The 13,023-nt window shown below is 46.3% G+C and overlaps 1 protein-coding gene across 2 annotated transcripts in view; it reads right to left on the bottom strand.

The window, feature by feature from the left end:
* Positions 1-915: 915 nt before the first annotated feature.
* sptbn2 (spectrin, beta, non-erythrocytic 2) overlaps positions 916-13,023 on the bottom strand; it is a 49,748-nt gene continuing 37,640 nt past the window's right edge. The window contains exons 19-40 of one of the 2 annotated variants that reach the window (XM_030782139.1): positions 12,378-12,914; positions 11,754-11,956; positions 11,294-11,384; positions 10,895-11,041; positions 10,376-10,639; positions 9,255-9,479; positions 8,869-8,958; positions 8,416-8,709; positions 8,058-8,188; positions 7,525-7,729; positions 6,733-7,107; positions 6,125-6,369; positions 5,787-5,925; positions 5,599-5,683; positions 5,134-5,330; positions 4,683-4,801; positions 4,454-4,529; positions 3,756-3,857; positions 2,187-2,368; positions 1,757-1,930; positions 1,355-1,397; positions 923-1,141 (exon numbers count right to left, since the gene is read on the bottom strand). In XM_030782139.1, coding sequence (XP_030637999.1) covers positions 923-1,141; positions 1,355-1,397; positions 1,757-1,930; positions 2,187-2,368; positions 3,756-3,857; positions 4,454-4,529; positions 4,683-4,801; positions 5,134-5,330; positions 5,599-5,683; positions 5,787-5,925; positions 6,125-6,369; positions 6,733-7,107; positions 7,525-7,729; positions 8,058-8,188; positions 8,416-8,709; positions 8,869-8,958; positions 9,255-9,479; positions 10,376-10,639; positions 10,895-11,041; positions 11,294-11,384; positions 11,754-11,956; positions 12,378-12,914 — 4,143 coding nt within the window. Of the gene's footprint in view, positions 1,142-1,354; positions 1,398-1,756; positions 1,931-2,186; positions 2,369-3,755; positions 3,858-4,453; positions 4,530-4,682; positions 4,802-5,133; positions 5,331-5,598; positions 5,684-5,786; positions 5,926-6,124; positions 6,370-6,732; positions 7,108-7,524; positions 7,730-8,057; positions 8,189-8,415; positions 8,710-8,868; positions 8,959-9,254; positions 9,480-10,375; positions 10,640-10,894; positions 11,042-11,293; positions 11,385-11,753; positions 11,957-12,377; positions 12,915-13,023 lie in introns of both variants that reach the window. The other variant, XM_030782138.1, reaches the window with a different exon arrangement.

Genomic DNA, 13,023 nt, shown 5'->3' with positions numbered 1-13,023 from the left:
ATAAAATGAGGAGGGCAGCGCCCCTCCCCTTTTTTAAAATTTGAGTCCTATTTTGTTTAGTTAAATGGCCATTTTCTTCTTTAAATTCCTCTCCTTTCAAAAAGATAAATAATCATAACTGTTACATCACTGGTCATAAAAATATCAATAACAAAACATAAAGGGAAAAAGAAAAAAATCATGGTCCTTTACAAAGAAATTTACGAGAAATATCGAGAGAAAAAAAAAAGCAACGTTAGAAAGAGAGAAAGAGAGAGAAAACACAGAAAGAGAACACAATTGGGAAGAGCTCCCTCAGCCTTTGCAAACACTACGCTACAGTAAAGTCTGTTAGTAGCATGACCAATCAGTGAAATCCACTCTAAAGATGCATAGGGGTGTGAAAAAATGAACTTTCAACCTGTCTGATGTACTACTGCCACCCCCTGCCCCCCCCCCACCCCCCCACCCCCACCCCAAAAAAACCCAAAAACAAACAGAAAAATAAACTGTGTCATCCAATTGTTAAACCAACTGAGGACCCAGTAGGAAGTCTCACTCCCAATCTCACCCCTGATTGGCTGAAAGCCTTACGATGCCAGGCTTTACAGAGGAGCATCTGTTCAATGACCATTTACGAGAAAGAAAAGATTGACAGGAAAAAAAAAGTTAGAACAGAAGCGAGAAAGAGGTGTGACTTGGAGAATGTGTTACAAGGTGAAAAGAGAAGGAAAAAGAGAGAGAGAGGGCTTTTTCCTTTTTCTCTGACAGTTTCAGTATGTTTGAGTGTTGACGTTTTTTTGTTTTGGTTTTTTGTTCTGTTTGAGTTGTGGGTGCCCCCGGCCGGTGCCTGGCACGTGTATGTGTGTGTGTTTTTGAGTGGGTGTGTGTTTGAGTGAGTGTGTGTGTGTGTGGGGGGGGGGGGGGGGGGGGGGTGTGGGTTTTATTTCTTCTTGCTGAAGAAGCTGAATCGTTTCTCGCGGTCCTTTTCTTTGCCGTCTTTGCTGCGCATCGTGACCCCTCCTGTCTCTGCGGAGCTGGGGGATATGGGAGGCATGGTCATGGCCCGACTCAGGCCCTGCGGACCCCCGGGGGACCGGTCGCCTGCCCCGCCCGCCGGCATGGACGAATGGATGGCCCGGATCCACAAGGACATCTCAGCCTGACAGAAAGAGAGAGAGAGAGTGAAGAAGGAAAAAAAAGGAAACAAGAAAAAGAGCAATTAAAATGAAAATCAACACCACAAACCAAATTCAAACTGAAGCTCCAGCAGGTGAGGACAGTTTTTAAATATGCTGGTGCTGGGAGAGAGTAGATGGGACAATCAAGAAGAGTGACATGGGATTTGTTCTTCTTAAGGTAAGGTAAGACTCACCTCGTCCTTGGCCTGGAACAAATATTCCTTCCCATCTCCCAGCCTGTGAATAACAGACAGGAAAAACAGTCAGCAATTCTTTTTTCTTTTTTTTTTTTAACTTTTCATTTATGATGTGACAGGTGTTTTAGCCTCGCAGTGGCTAAAGGAAGTCTATTAACTATGAGAAAGTATATACTAGCCTATATACTTCGTATCTATATATGTATAGTACATAGTATACAATACACACAAACACACACACATATAGATAGATACATAGATAGATAGATACAGATACACAGTGTTTGTGAGAATCTGAGCACTGCTGACACTAAGGATTGTACCTTACATTACAGATCTCTCTCTATCTCTCTCCCCCCCCCTTCTCTCTCCCCCTCTCCCTCTCCGTCTTCATCTCACCGGAGTTTGAAAACGTGTTTCCTCTTCTTGTAGTCGTGAGCGACCTCACACACAGCCTCACTAAGGCTGATGGGCACCTCTCCGTGGTATGGGATACCATTGGAAGCTCCTTTGTTGTCTTTGTAGAAACCCAGACTTCCTTTCCTCAATACACAGTACACGTTCTGCCACGACCTACAAGCAGAGAGACAGAGAGAGAGAGAAGAGAAATGTCACACATTTACAGGACAGGCTGCCTGTCTGTTCAGGGCAGAAAGCAAGATAGAATTAATAATTAACTCTCTTAAAACCAGCGAGGCTGTAAAAAGTGTCATTTGGTTTTTAATAGTGCATCTGAGCCTTTAGAGTCAGTGTTCATGGGGAGTCACAGTAGCTGTGTGGCGTGACTCAGGTTAGGCTATAAACACTCTGTTCCTCATCCCAGTCTGACCTGCTGGCTGCTTTCTTGTTGTGCGACTCCATCTCCTGTTTTCGACAGAGCATGCCCTCCATTGTCTCTGAGGCCGCCTCCGCCGCTCCCTTCCCTGGCAACGTCGCCGAGGGCTCTTGTCTTGACGACGACGCCAGGCCGCTGTCCCGGCCCGGCCCATTTATGGACTCTGACTCCGAACCCTGATCCAGACAAACGGCTGTCAGAGAATTGCATCACGCACCACTGTTTTCCACTCCCAAAGGCTATCAGTCTTACCACAGCCAACTATCACCTTCATAAAATTTTAGTAGCACTTAACTGGACTCAATGCCAAGTCATCAGCAGTGGACTCTTTACTAATTAGCATTTACTATTGCTTCTTCTGGGTTCACATTAGGACAAGATGAATTTGAACTGGATTCAGATCAAATAACAGCAATAATAGCATCTTTTTTGCAGAAGTAAGACTGCTTTTTTTCAAGCCAACTTCACAATTTCATACTAATGGTCACGTACTAATATGCTTTTTCACAGGCTACTTCAAACACAAAGAGACACACTTGTAGACAGACACGGACAGAATGAAAATACATTTTGGGGAGATTTTTGATAAAGACATGGAAAACCAAGAGGGAAATAGAGAACTGGCACAAACAAAACATGGAGCACCAGGATAAACACGGAATAGCAAGACAAGAGGTGAAATACTGGGAATGACACACAACAAGTCACAAAGGAGAAAACTTATCGACCAGATTCACTGTGGCTGTGAATCGTGGGATTGGGGCGATTTTGTCACTTAACAGGCCCTGTCGGCTTCTAAATGCTTGTCTCTAACACATTCAGTCTAATTCTCCAACACATTTGTTTATTAACGTGTGAGCAGAAGTCACAGAGTTTTACAAAAGAACGTCATTGTCAAGAGCCAAGAGACAGCCTCGTTTCTGCCTCACCATCAAAATCTCTTCACTCAAGCCCAGTAAAGTCACATCTCACATGTTCATTCACCACTTCAGTAGAGGACTGCTTATATACAACATACGGATGGTCGCTTTATAAAGGTGAGGTCGCCGGAGGTGAACATGGATTTGGCAATGTCAAAAGACTAAAACACTGTATTTGCAGAGAAAACTACAGTTCTTTGAGTATATCCCACTAAATGTTACTGAATTGAAAGAGAGTCATTTACATTAGAAAATACTGATTTGTCTCCTGAGAAGACAACACTTGCTCCAAACGTACATCACCAAAATCACAAATGTATGACACTAAACAAGCTCTGTCACTTGGACGTAGACGAAACCATATAAAACAACATTAAACTATATAAAGCAACATTAAACCATATAAACTTACATGAAAAACCCATATAAAAAAACGCCATACAACACCATTCAAAGCTACGTAAACCAATACTAAAAGCAATGCATGGTACAGCAGCGGCTGGTGTGTAAGGGTGCCCTCTAGCAAGCCAAGCGCAGTACTGCACCTCCTCAGCCACTGAGCACAAGCAGAAATGGCGGGGGGGGGGGGGGGGCAGATGCTAATGCTAATGCTAGTGGCACGGCACTTGGGGTTAGTACTCACACGCTCCTGTGCCTTGTAGGATTTAGACACAGGTTTAGAGACAGCCTTAGAGACCGGCTTAGACTCCGGTTTCTTGGGCTCAGATATTGCGACAGATAGTGACTGCAGATAGAGATGTAACAAATATATGTTAATGTAGTGTTAGTCTGCGTGTTAAGTCATATTTGTGTGTTTGTGTGACATATTTTACTGAGCAGTGCGAACAACTGTCCCTTTACTAATCTTTACACTTGTAAACATATAAACTCAAACCACTTGTTCTTTTTCACACACCCACACGCACACACACACACGCGCGCGCAAAAAAACACACGTACACACAAACACATGCACTCAAATTTATCCTTCATATATGTTTACTATCATTTTGCCAAAACACAGATTAGTAAGACAACAGACAGATAAATAAGACAACAGACAGAGGAAAAGGGAAGGACAGTGAACATGAAAGCACAGAGTGTTTGACGTCACTAAGAACAAACTGTATATGGAGCTTATTATCAGTGCTGAATAATATAAACTAAAAATAAAATATTAATAACAATATTTAAAAGTCAATATTTTACTTCTGTATGATGACCAAAACAGTGTGTGTTCAAACACACAGAATCAAACACATAAACACTCACACACACACGTGCACATACACACACACACACACACACATACGCACACACACGTACACAGTAAAGCCTGACCTGTGAAGTGTCCTGGTCACTGTGTACTCCATTAACAGATACTGACTGATTCAGAGTAGTCTGGTCCAGGCTAGTCCTGAAAGAGAGAGATAGAAAGAGAGAGAGAAAAGAGAAAAAAGAGAGAGAAAAATGAGGCAAGACAAAAGAAGGAGCAGAGGGGATAGCTGTAAATAAATCAAACTTACTGAGATCCCGTTGACCCCACAGAATGGTACATTCCATAACTTACCTGGCTGCAGACTCGTGCTCTGCCTCAGAATGTACCACCTCCTCAACGGGTGGAGGTGTTGGAGGTCTCCGTGCCCTCTCCTCCTCTTCTCTCTTTCTCTGGATCTCCTGTTCTTCTAACTGGAGTGATTAGAAAACGTAAGGGTAAAACTAGACAAATTAATGAGCAGCTTTTGTGGAGTGAATGGCTACATCAGACTGGCTTTGATGTAAAAATGATGCTAATAATCAAAGCCATAGATGACTTACAGTTTAACTTGGTAACCAAAGTGAGCTTGTGTCTTTCAAAAGAGCATTTTCTTTTCCTCTTATTTTGATTACCCCAATAGACCTGACCCTCAGCTTCCCACTTGATGACCTTACACAGCTATTCTCCTGTCCACTATCCTTTGCCCTTTGCCCCCTGCAGGGGTCAAAGGCACACCCAACCCTAACGCCTTATACACACTCACCGTGGTGAGTTTCTCCAGTTGGGTGAATCTCTCCTCCCAGCCAGCGGCCAGTTTCTCAAAGGCCTCATGCCGTTTGATCAGACTCTCCACCTCGTCCACATTGGCGCCAAGATCAGCCGCCCGCACCAGGGGCTCCTGCCCCGCCAGCCACGACTCCGCCACTGAGGCGTCACGCCCGAACTGCAGCACCTCCAGCACTGTAGCACGCACAGAGAAATCGAGAGATGAAACACAGACACATACAGACACACACACTAGTTGTATACACACACGCATGCAGCTTATGTACTCAAACACAAATCTACACACATGATGTTAAACACACAAACCACATATGTTGTGTACACAAACACATACACTCCATACATGTTATGTACACAAAAACACACACACACCATGCACATTATGTACACAAACACACATACACCACGCACGTTACGTATGCCAACACACACACACACTCACCTATCTGTAGGTGATCCATCTTGTCTTGCCATTTTTGATTGATCTCAGCTCTTTTGGCCTGAAGCTGGTCCAGTTTTTCTCGGATCTACAGACCAGAGAACAACCATCACTCACACATCACATCACACATCTCCTGGTGTTTACGGCGTAACAGCTGTTTTGGATTTGTGTTTGCGGGTGTGTCTCACCTCATCTGCAGCGTAGTGGTTGTTTTTGATGAGTGTGTTGCCCATATCTGTGCACGCTGTGAAGCTGTCTGCCCGTGTCTCAATCTCACACTTTATGTCCTGATGGTTGGCAATGACCAGGCCTGCCGACGACACGTCCCTGTGACACACACACACACACACACCACACTTTAATTACAGCTCTGTTAAAGCACACACACTCCATAACACACCACCATGCTTTATTCACATGTCTGTTACAGGCCTGTGTCCTGTGAGTGGGGTTTTGTGTGTTACTGTGTGTATGTGTGTGTGTGTGTGTTAATGTGTGTGTGGGTCTATGTGGTTGTGTGTCATACCTGGGGCTGTCGTGTGACTGTATCTGCAGATTAACTCCATCCATCCACAGCATGAGGTCTCGGACCATGTTGAAAAAGCGGAACTTCTCCACCGTGTCCAATAGGAGCAGCCGTCTGGCTTGAGCGGCAGACAGAAGCCCCTCCCAGGCCTCGGTGACGGCTCTCTCGTGCCGGTGAATGTCTTCGGCCTTCTCTCCAGCGTAGGCCTTCTGTAACCGTGCGGCATCATCCTGGACCTGACTCACCTGAGACAGGAGAGGACAACCAGAGCTCAAAGCAGGGACACACAGTGCTCTCAGACAGGCCTGTTACTGTTTAAAAACCTCAGAGAAACTCATAACATATCATATGATCATTACACACAATAAAAATCATTCTCTCAAATGTGTTTCATATCACACTGATGCCCCAGCACAATCATACACTCTAACCCGTCCACTGAGTGCATGTACACACACACACACACGCACACATACTGACCTGTCCACAGGGGGCCTGGATGTCCTGTTTACACACACACACATACACACACTGACCTGTCCGCTGAGGGCCTGGATGTCAGGTTTAAACACACATACACGCATACACAAACGCCCACACACACTGACCTGTCCACTGAGGGCCTGGATGTCGTGTTCATAAGTGTTGTGCTGTCTGTGGAGGTGCTGTACGGTGTTGAGATCTCTGCCCAGGTCGGAGCTCAGCGCCTCCCGTTTCTCTCTGACACGCCCTAGCGCCTCCCGTGCGTCCTGATGGAAGCGGTGTAGCTCGTAGGAGGCGGCCAGCATCTGCGTGCGGGTGTCGATCAGCTCCAGCAGGTCGGCCCAGGCCTCGTTCAGCCCATCCTTCCACTCAGCCACACTGGCGTTCTCAGGGTGACCAGACTCAATGAGGTCATCCGCCTGTCCATTGACCGCATCCACACGCTCTTGTCCGATGGTACTGGTGTCACGAGCAAACTCACGAAACTTATCACGCAACATCTGAGAGAGAGAGAGACAGAGAGAGACAGAGAGAGAGAGAGAGAGATGAATGACGAACATAATGATGTGTCAGAGCCCCATCTTCATCTGTTACATAAAACCAATTACATTTCCACAAATTACAAATTACATTTCCACAAATTAAAATGACATAATCTTACTGTGCGTATATTTCATGTTATTATATCACACATACTCACAGAGACAATTACATTTTACTTGACAAATAAACCATCCAAACACACAGATTAGCCACCGTTCAGGTAAAGCCATCACTACAGGCAATCACTGTTTCAAATCTACTGAAATGGGAATTTAAGACAACCTACTTTCATGCAACACCGTACCCTAACAACAAAAAAGACAGACAGTAATAGTGTGTTAAAAAAAGGGACAGAAAGTTCTAGACTCTCATACAGTGACGTGCTCATAGTCCTGTCCCAGTTCGTGAGAGCCAGCGACGACTTCCCTCTCGGCAATCCACTGCTCCAGATCATCCACCTCTCTCTTCAGCTGAGTCAGTCTCAGTCGCTCCTGCAGTCTCCCTCTCCTCTCCTCCGCCAGATCCTTCAGCCCTGCATACAGCTTATCCACCTGAGCCTGCCTCAGCGTGATTCTCTCACTGAGACAGAGACAGAGAGACCGACAAAGAGAGAGAGAGCGTGAGAGAGAGACAGACAGAGACAGACAGAGAGCGTGAGAGAGAGAGAGACAGAGACAGACAGGGAGAGACAGACAGAGAGAGAGAGAAAGAGGGAGAGAGAAAGACAAAGCGAAAGAGAAAGATTGAGTGTTACTTTAGACATTAATATGAAAATTACACTAAGTACAATCTTTGTTGCAGCCATTTACTTTCACATAATGTCTAGCATTCGGTTATGTTTTAAATCTGTTTGGGAGAATCCTTCTGTTTACATGAACAAATCTGAACGTGAGGGTGTATGTGGTACCTCTCTGGGTGTTCACTGTTGACCATGAGTCGGCTGCTGTTGGCCAGCTGGTGGATGGTCTGTGCATAGTCCTCCAGGGCCTGCTCCAGGATCTGGTGTTTCTTCACCATCACTAATGCACTCTGTTCATCCTACATCACACACACACACACACACACACACACACACACACACACACACACACATACACAAAGACGATTTCAAAAATATAATTTAATATGTTTACAAAATGTAATACTTTTACAAAAACGTGGACATATTTCCTTAATCAAACTGCAATAACTCGTCCAATACAGGTACATAACTCAGGTCTCCCAGTGTTCTCCTCACACACTCCCTGGTCCCTGCCCTCCCCTACCTTCGCCTTCTCCTCAGACATCATATGGAGCTCCTGTTCTCCCATCCAGGCCTCTGCCTCCGCGGCGTCAGCGTAGAACTGCTGGGCCCGGTGGGCCTCGGCCAGCCGGCTGTGACGTTGGTCCGTCTCAGAGATCAGATGGTCCCAGGATTCCCGCAGCTCCACCAAGCGTCCGTCCAGAGCGGCCTGTCTCTCGCTGTCCACTTCCCCGTCCTGCCCGGGCACCATGCTCCTCCCGTGGGACTGGATGTCGTCAATCCTGGGCTGATGGCCCTGGATCTCCTTCTGCAAAGTCTGAGAGATGAAGAAAAAACGAAAAGTATTAAAAGGTGCAAGGGGAAAGGCCCAGCAGAATCTCCAGGTGGCTTTTAAATCTGAAAAGGGATTTGAAAAGGAGAAGACAGTAAAAGCAGAAGGCAGAGTGAGGGAGGAGTGCAGGTAGAGTGCTCTTACCTGGTTCTTTTTGATGAGTAACTGAACACTGGGTAGGTCTTTCCCATGGTCTGTGGACGTGGCCAAAGGCATTCTCTCTTTCACCCACAACTGCACCAGGACAGACAGGGAGAGTGAGAGAAAGCCAGAGAGTGTGAGAGAGAAGGAAAGAGAAAGAAAAAAAGACAGAGAGGGAAAGAGAGAGAGAGAGAAAGAGAGAGAGGGAGGAGACTTTTACATTGCATTGCCTTTAATACATCAGTTAATCAATCTTGACATTGTCCATATTAATTCATTAAAGAGTGATTTCACATCAGATTACATATTCACATGTACAATATTTACTACCACACATACCATGTCTATGTCCCTAAAACCATTAAATTCCATAGTGCAGTCTGACTCACAATCTCGTCCTCCAGGTCTCTGTTAAACTGGTGGGCTTCTTTAGACGCCAACAGGCGTTGTCTCCTTTGTCTCAGAGGATCCTGGAGCTGAGCGAAGCTGTCCGTTACTCGCTGCCGCTGTCCATCAACCTCCATAATCCCGCCCTCCTCCTGGGCCAGAGCCAAGGCCTGAGACTGCAGAGACTGCACCTCCTTCTCACGCACCTCCATCTGGTGCTCCAGCATCTGACAAAGAGAGGAAGACAGAGAGCGGGAGAGAAAGAGAGAGAAATTACCATAAAATGATTGACTACATCACTGTAACCATATTTACAGTTTCCATTATACATCTGTTTTCTCTGTTGGTGTTATTATGATCATAGCTGCCTTGTTGAATAAAAAGGGAGTGAAAGAGACGGAGAGAGTGTGAGGGAGAGAGAGAGAGAGAGAGAGAGGGAGAGAGAGGAGGAGACAGTGGAAACAAATGTAAACACATTAACTTTCATATTCTGATTAATCTCCCTGCATTGTGACTCTCCAGTCGATATAAATGTGTTACAGTAGGCCCTGAGATCAGGTCCTCTCATACATACAGAGACAGAGATGAGACAGAAACAGTCTCTAAGTCATCCCAGCTTTCACACCTGCTGCTCCTGCTCTCAACACTGGCGGCTCTATCAGTCTGATTTGTGCATGGGGACTAGGAGTGTAGTTGTTCACAGGTTCTTGATATGGGGATTTACACCCAAAAATACAGGGGCTGATCGGATATGAGGCTTCTGACCTCTGTCAGTGCTAAAGTTAGACCAGGTCAGTTAAGACTGTCTTTTGGCCTCCTGGTGAGTGTTCACACTAGCGCTAAAGCTTTTTAGAGTCAGGTCTGATAACACTGTGCTGAACTGGACTGGAATTTTAACAGAACATCATTAGCTGGATGGACAAAGATTCGCTGGGAGGTTAACAGAAACAGCTCTAGGGGAAACCCTAATTTAGCCCAATACCAAATTTATACCAAATATCCTATTGTACTGTGGTACAATCCTGGGTTTCTGGGCTTCAGTGTTATCTGCTCAGTTCAGATCTGTTATCTGATAGAGGTGTGAGAGCAGGTGTGAGGGTTCTGACTCAGACTACTGTCTAACCTGGTGTTTTTTGAGCAGGATGTTAACGCTGGTCAGGTCTTTGCCAAAGTCATCACTCTGGAGCTGGGTGGAGAGGTTCTGCAGCCAGCTGTCCAAAGCGGAGCAGCTCTGAGTGAACAGCTCAGCGCGGTTTGCATCAAACAGACACTGAGCTTTGGTCTGAGTGGTGTTCTCCAGCTCCTCCCACTGCCTCTCCAAACTCTCCAGAGTCTGAGTGACCACCGGCTCATGCTCCGGCTTCTCCTTTACCAACAACTGCCCCTCCTGAGAGAGAGAGAGAGAGAGAGAGAGAGAGAGAGAGAGAACAAGAGAAAGAAAGAGAGAGAAAGAAAGAAAGAGAGAAAGAAGGATAGATAGAAAGAAAGAGAAAGAGAGACAATTTCATGGGTCGCTGCTTGATTGTGGTTATAAAACAAAGAGTGTTAAATGCTTTACCTTTTAATGGGAGTGTCAAGTTAATTACAGTTCAAATAAAGCGTGCATCATGGCGTAATCTCTGTGGGGGAGAGTTGGGCGTACCTTGTGGATCTTGTCCAGCCAGTCTTTATTAGAGGCCAGTTCTGCCATGAAGGCCTGGTGTTTCTGCCATTTACTGTGCAAATTACGAGCCTCATCGTATGACATGTCCTGAGCCGTCAGCATCTTCTCATTAATCCACAGAGTCAGCTGCAGAGAAAGACAGGAGAGACACCAGGCAGAGAAAGACAGGAGAGACAGCAGACAGAGAAAGACAGGAGAGACAGCAGACAGAGAGGAGGGAAAGAAGAGTATCATATTCAGAGCTCTTCCATTAAAGTGGACGCAGAATGAAAGGTTGAAACCTGAATGGCTCCAATCTCATGTGGTTTTTTAAAGATAAGAGCTGTACGTGGGTCATGCGTCACATCATGGCACGTCGACTTTCTCCAGAGCTCTTACCTCTTGTCCGTCCTGGAGGAAGTGCTGGAGTTCTCTGTTGTCCTTCAGTTTAGCCAAAAGCTCACTGGCTGCCTGTTTGTTCCTCTGGTGTCTGATGAGGAGAGAAAGCGAAGGGAAAAGACATCATATACATCATACATGGCAAAGTCGTCAAGTTCTGCAAAAACTCCATACATGCAAGAGATGTTAGCACAAAGGCTGCAGTCTCAACCTTAGAGACAGATTCTAGAGGAACTGAGCGCAGAGGGATGTGACATGATGATGATGACGATGATTATGATGATGAAGGTATACAAAGAGTGAACTTCACTTAACATATGTGACATCCTAAAGAAGAGCATGAAGGGACGAGGTGGAGATTTAAGGATATAAAGATCTAAAGAGTAAACTTTATGTTACTCTAGGATCTATGTATGTATCCATCATTTCCCTCTCTCTCTCTCTTTCCCTGTGTCTGTACCTGTCCTGGATGGAGTTGACCTTCTCCTCGATCTTATCAGCGTTAGTGTTGTTATCTGACACAAGCCTGCGACCTGCGTCCACCACTCCGTTGATCTTCTCTTCACTGGCCTCCATGGTCGTCATGAAGTCCTCATGTTTCTTAATGGCCTCCAGCGCCCCCTGCAGGCTGGAGGGCATCTCAGTGTGCGACAGCACATACTCCTACAGAGAGATATTACACTGGATAAAACCACACATTCTCCTACAGAGAGACAGACATTATATTGGTTATAACAGTTACTTGTATTGCCTCCTCTCTGTCGGCCAATAGGCTGAAATTAAAAATGTGATCCATTATATACATGGAGCCTCTTGTGTGCCTGGATGATCAATCATGGACAAAGGAGGCTGGGGGGAAAGCACTGCGCAGTGTCTGTGTGAAGGTGAGGAGCATGAGGGCCTTAAGAGGAGGTAATATATTTCTGTATGACAAATGTTATTTCTATTTTGTGAGTGGGTGGATTGGGAGATCTCTAGAAGATGGGTGGGTGAAGGTTAATAAATTAATGTGACAAAAATCAGAGACGCCGATACATTAAAGGCATTGTAAAAGTCTCTCTCTCTCTCTCTCTCGCCCTCTCACCTGACTGTTGAGGAAGCTCTCAGCCTGCTTGGCATCTCTGAGGAAGGTCTGGAAGTCAAAGGCCTGGGCGAGGAGGCTGTGTCTGTTCTCCCACATGCGTCTCAGCTCGTGCCAGCCCGTGTCCAGTGCCTGGAGCCTCTGAGCCAGGAACATGTGCTGCGCGTCGGTCTGGCCCTGGGTCACCTCCTCTCCCGTAGCCCTCATCTTCTCGTAGTCCTCCCGGTAGTTGTCCACCTCGTTCTTGATGCTCTCGTGCTGGGCGAGGAGTCTCTCAGCCTCTCCCAGCGAGGTGGGGATGTCCTCCGACGCCACCGCCGTCTGGGTTCGCGAGAGCCAGGACTGGAAGTCATCCAGGTCGCGCAGGAAGCCCTGCAGTTTGGAGGCTTCGCCCAGAGACTCCTCTCGAGCTCTCATTGTGGCCTTCAGCTCCTCCCACACCTCCTGAATCTCTGCGAGGCGAGCCTGGATCTCCTTGGCCTGGTCAGGGTGCTCCTCAGCCAGCTTTTCCGCCTCCTGGCGCAGGTCGTCCAGCTTACCCTGTACAGAGAGTAGAGGAGAGGAGAGGAGCTCAGCGTGAGGCATGAGACTGATAGCACTAGGTGTTACTACTTAGGACTCAAAGGTGTTACACCTTTATCATGTGTCA

This window comes from Chanos chanos, chromosome 8 (genome assembly GCF_902362185.1).
Source record: "Chanos chanos chromosome 8, fChaCha1.1, whole genome shotgun sequence".
NCBI lineage: Eukaryota > Metazoa > Chordata > Actinopteri > Gonorynchiformes > Chanidae > Chanos > Chanos chanos.
This window is presented reverse-complemented; position numbering and strand designations above follow the sequence as displayed.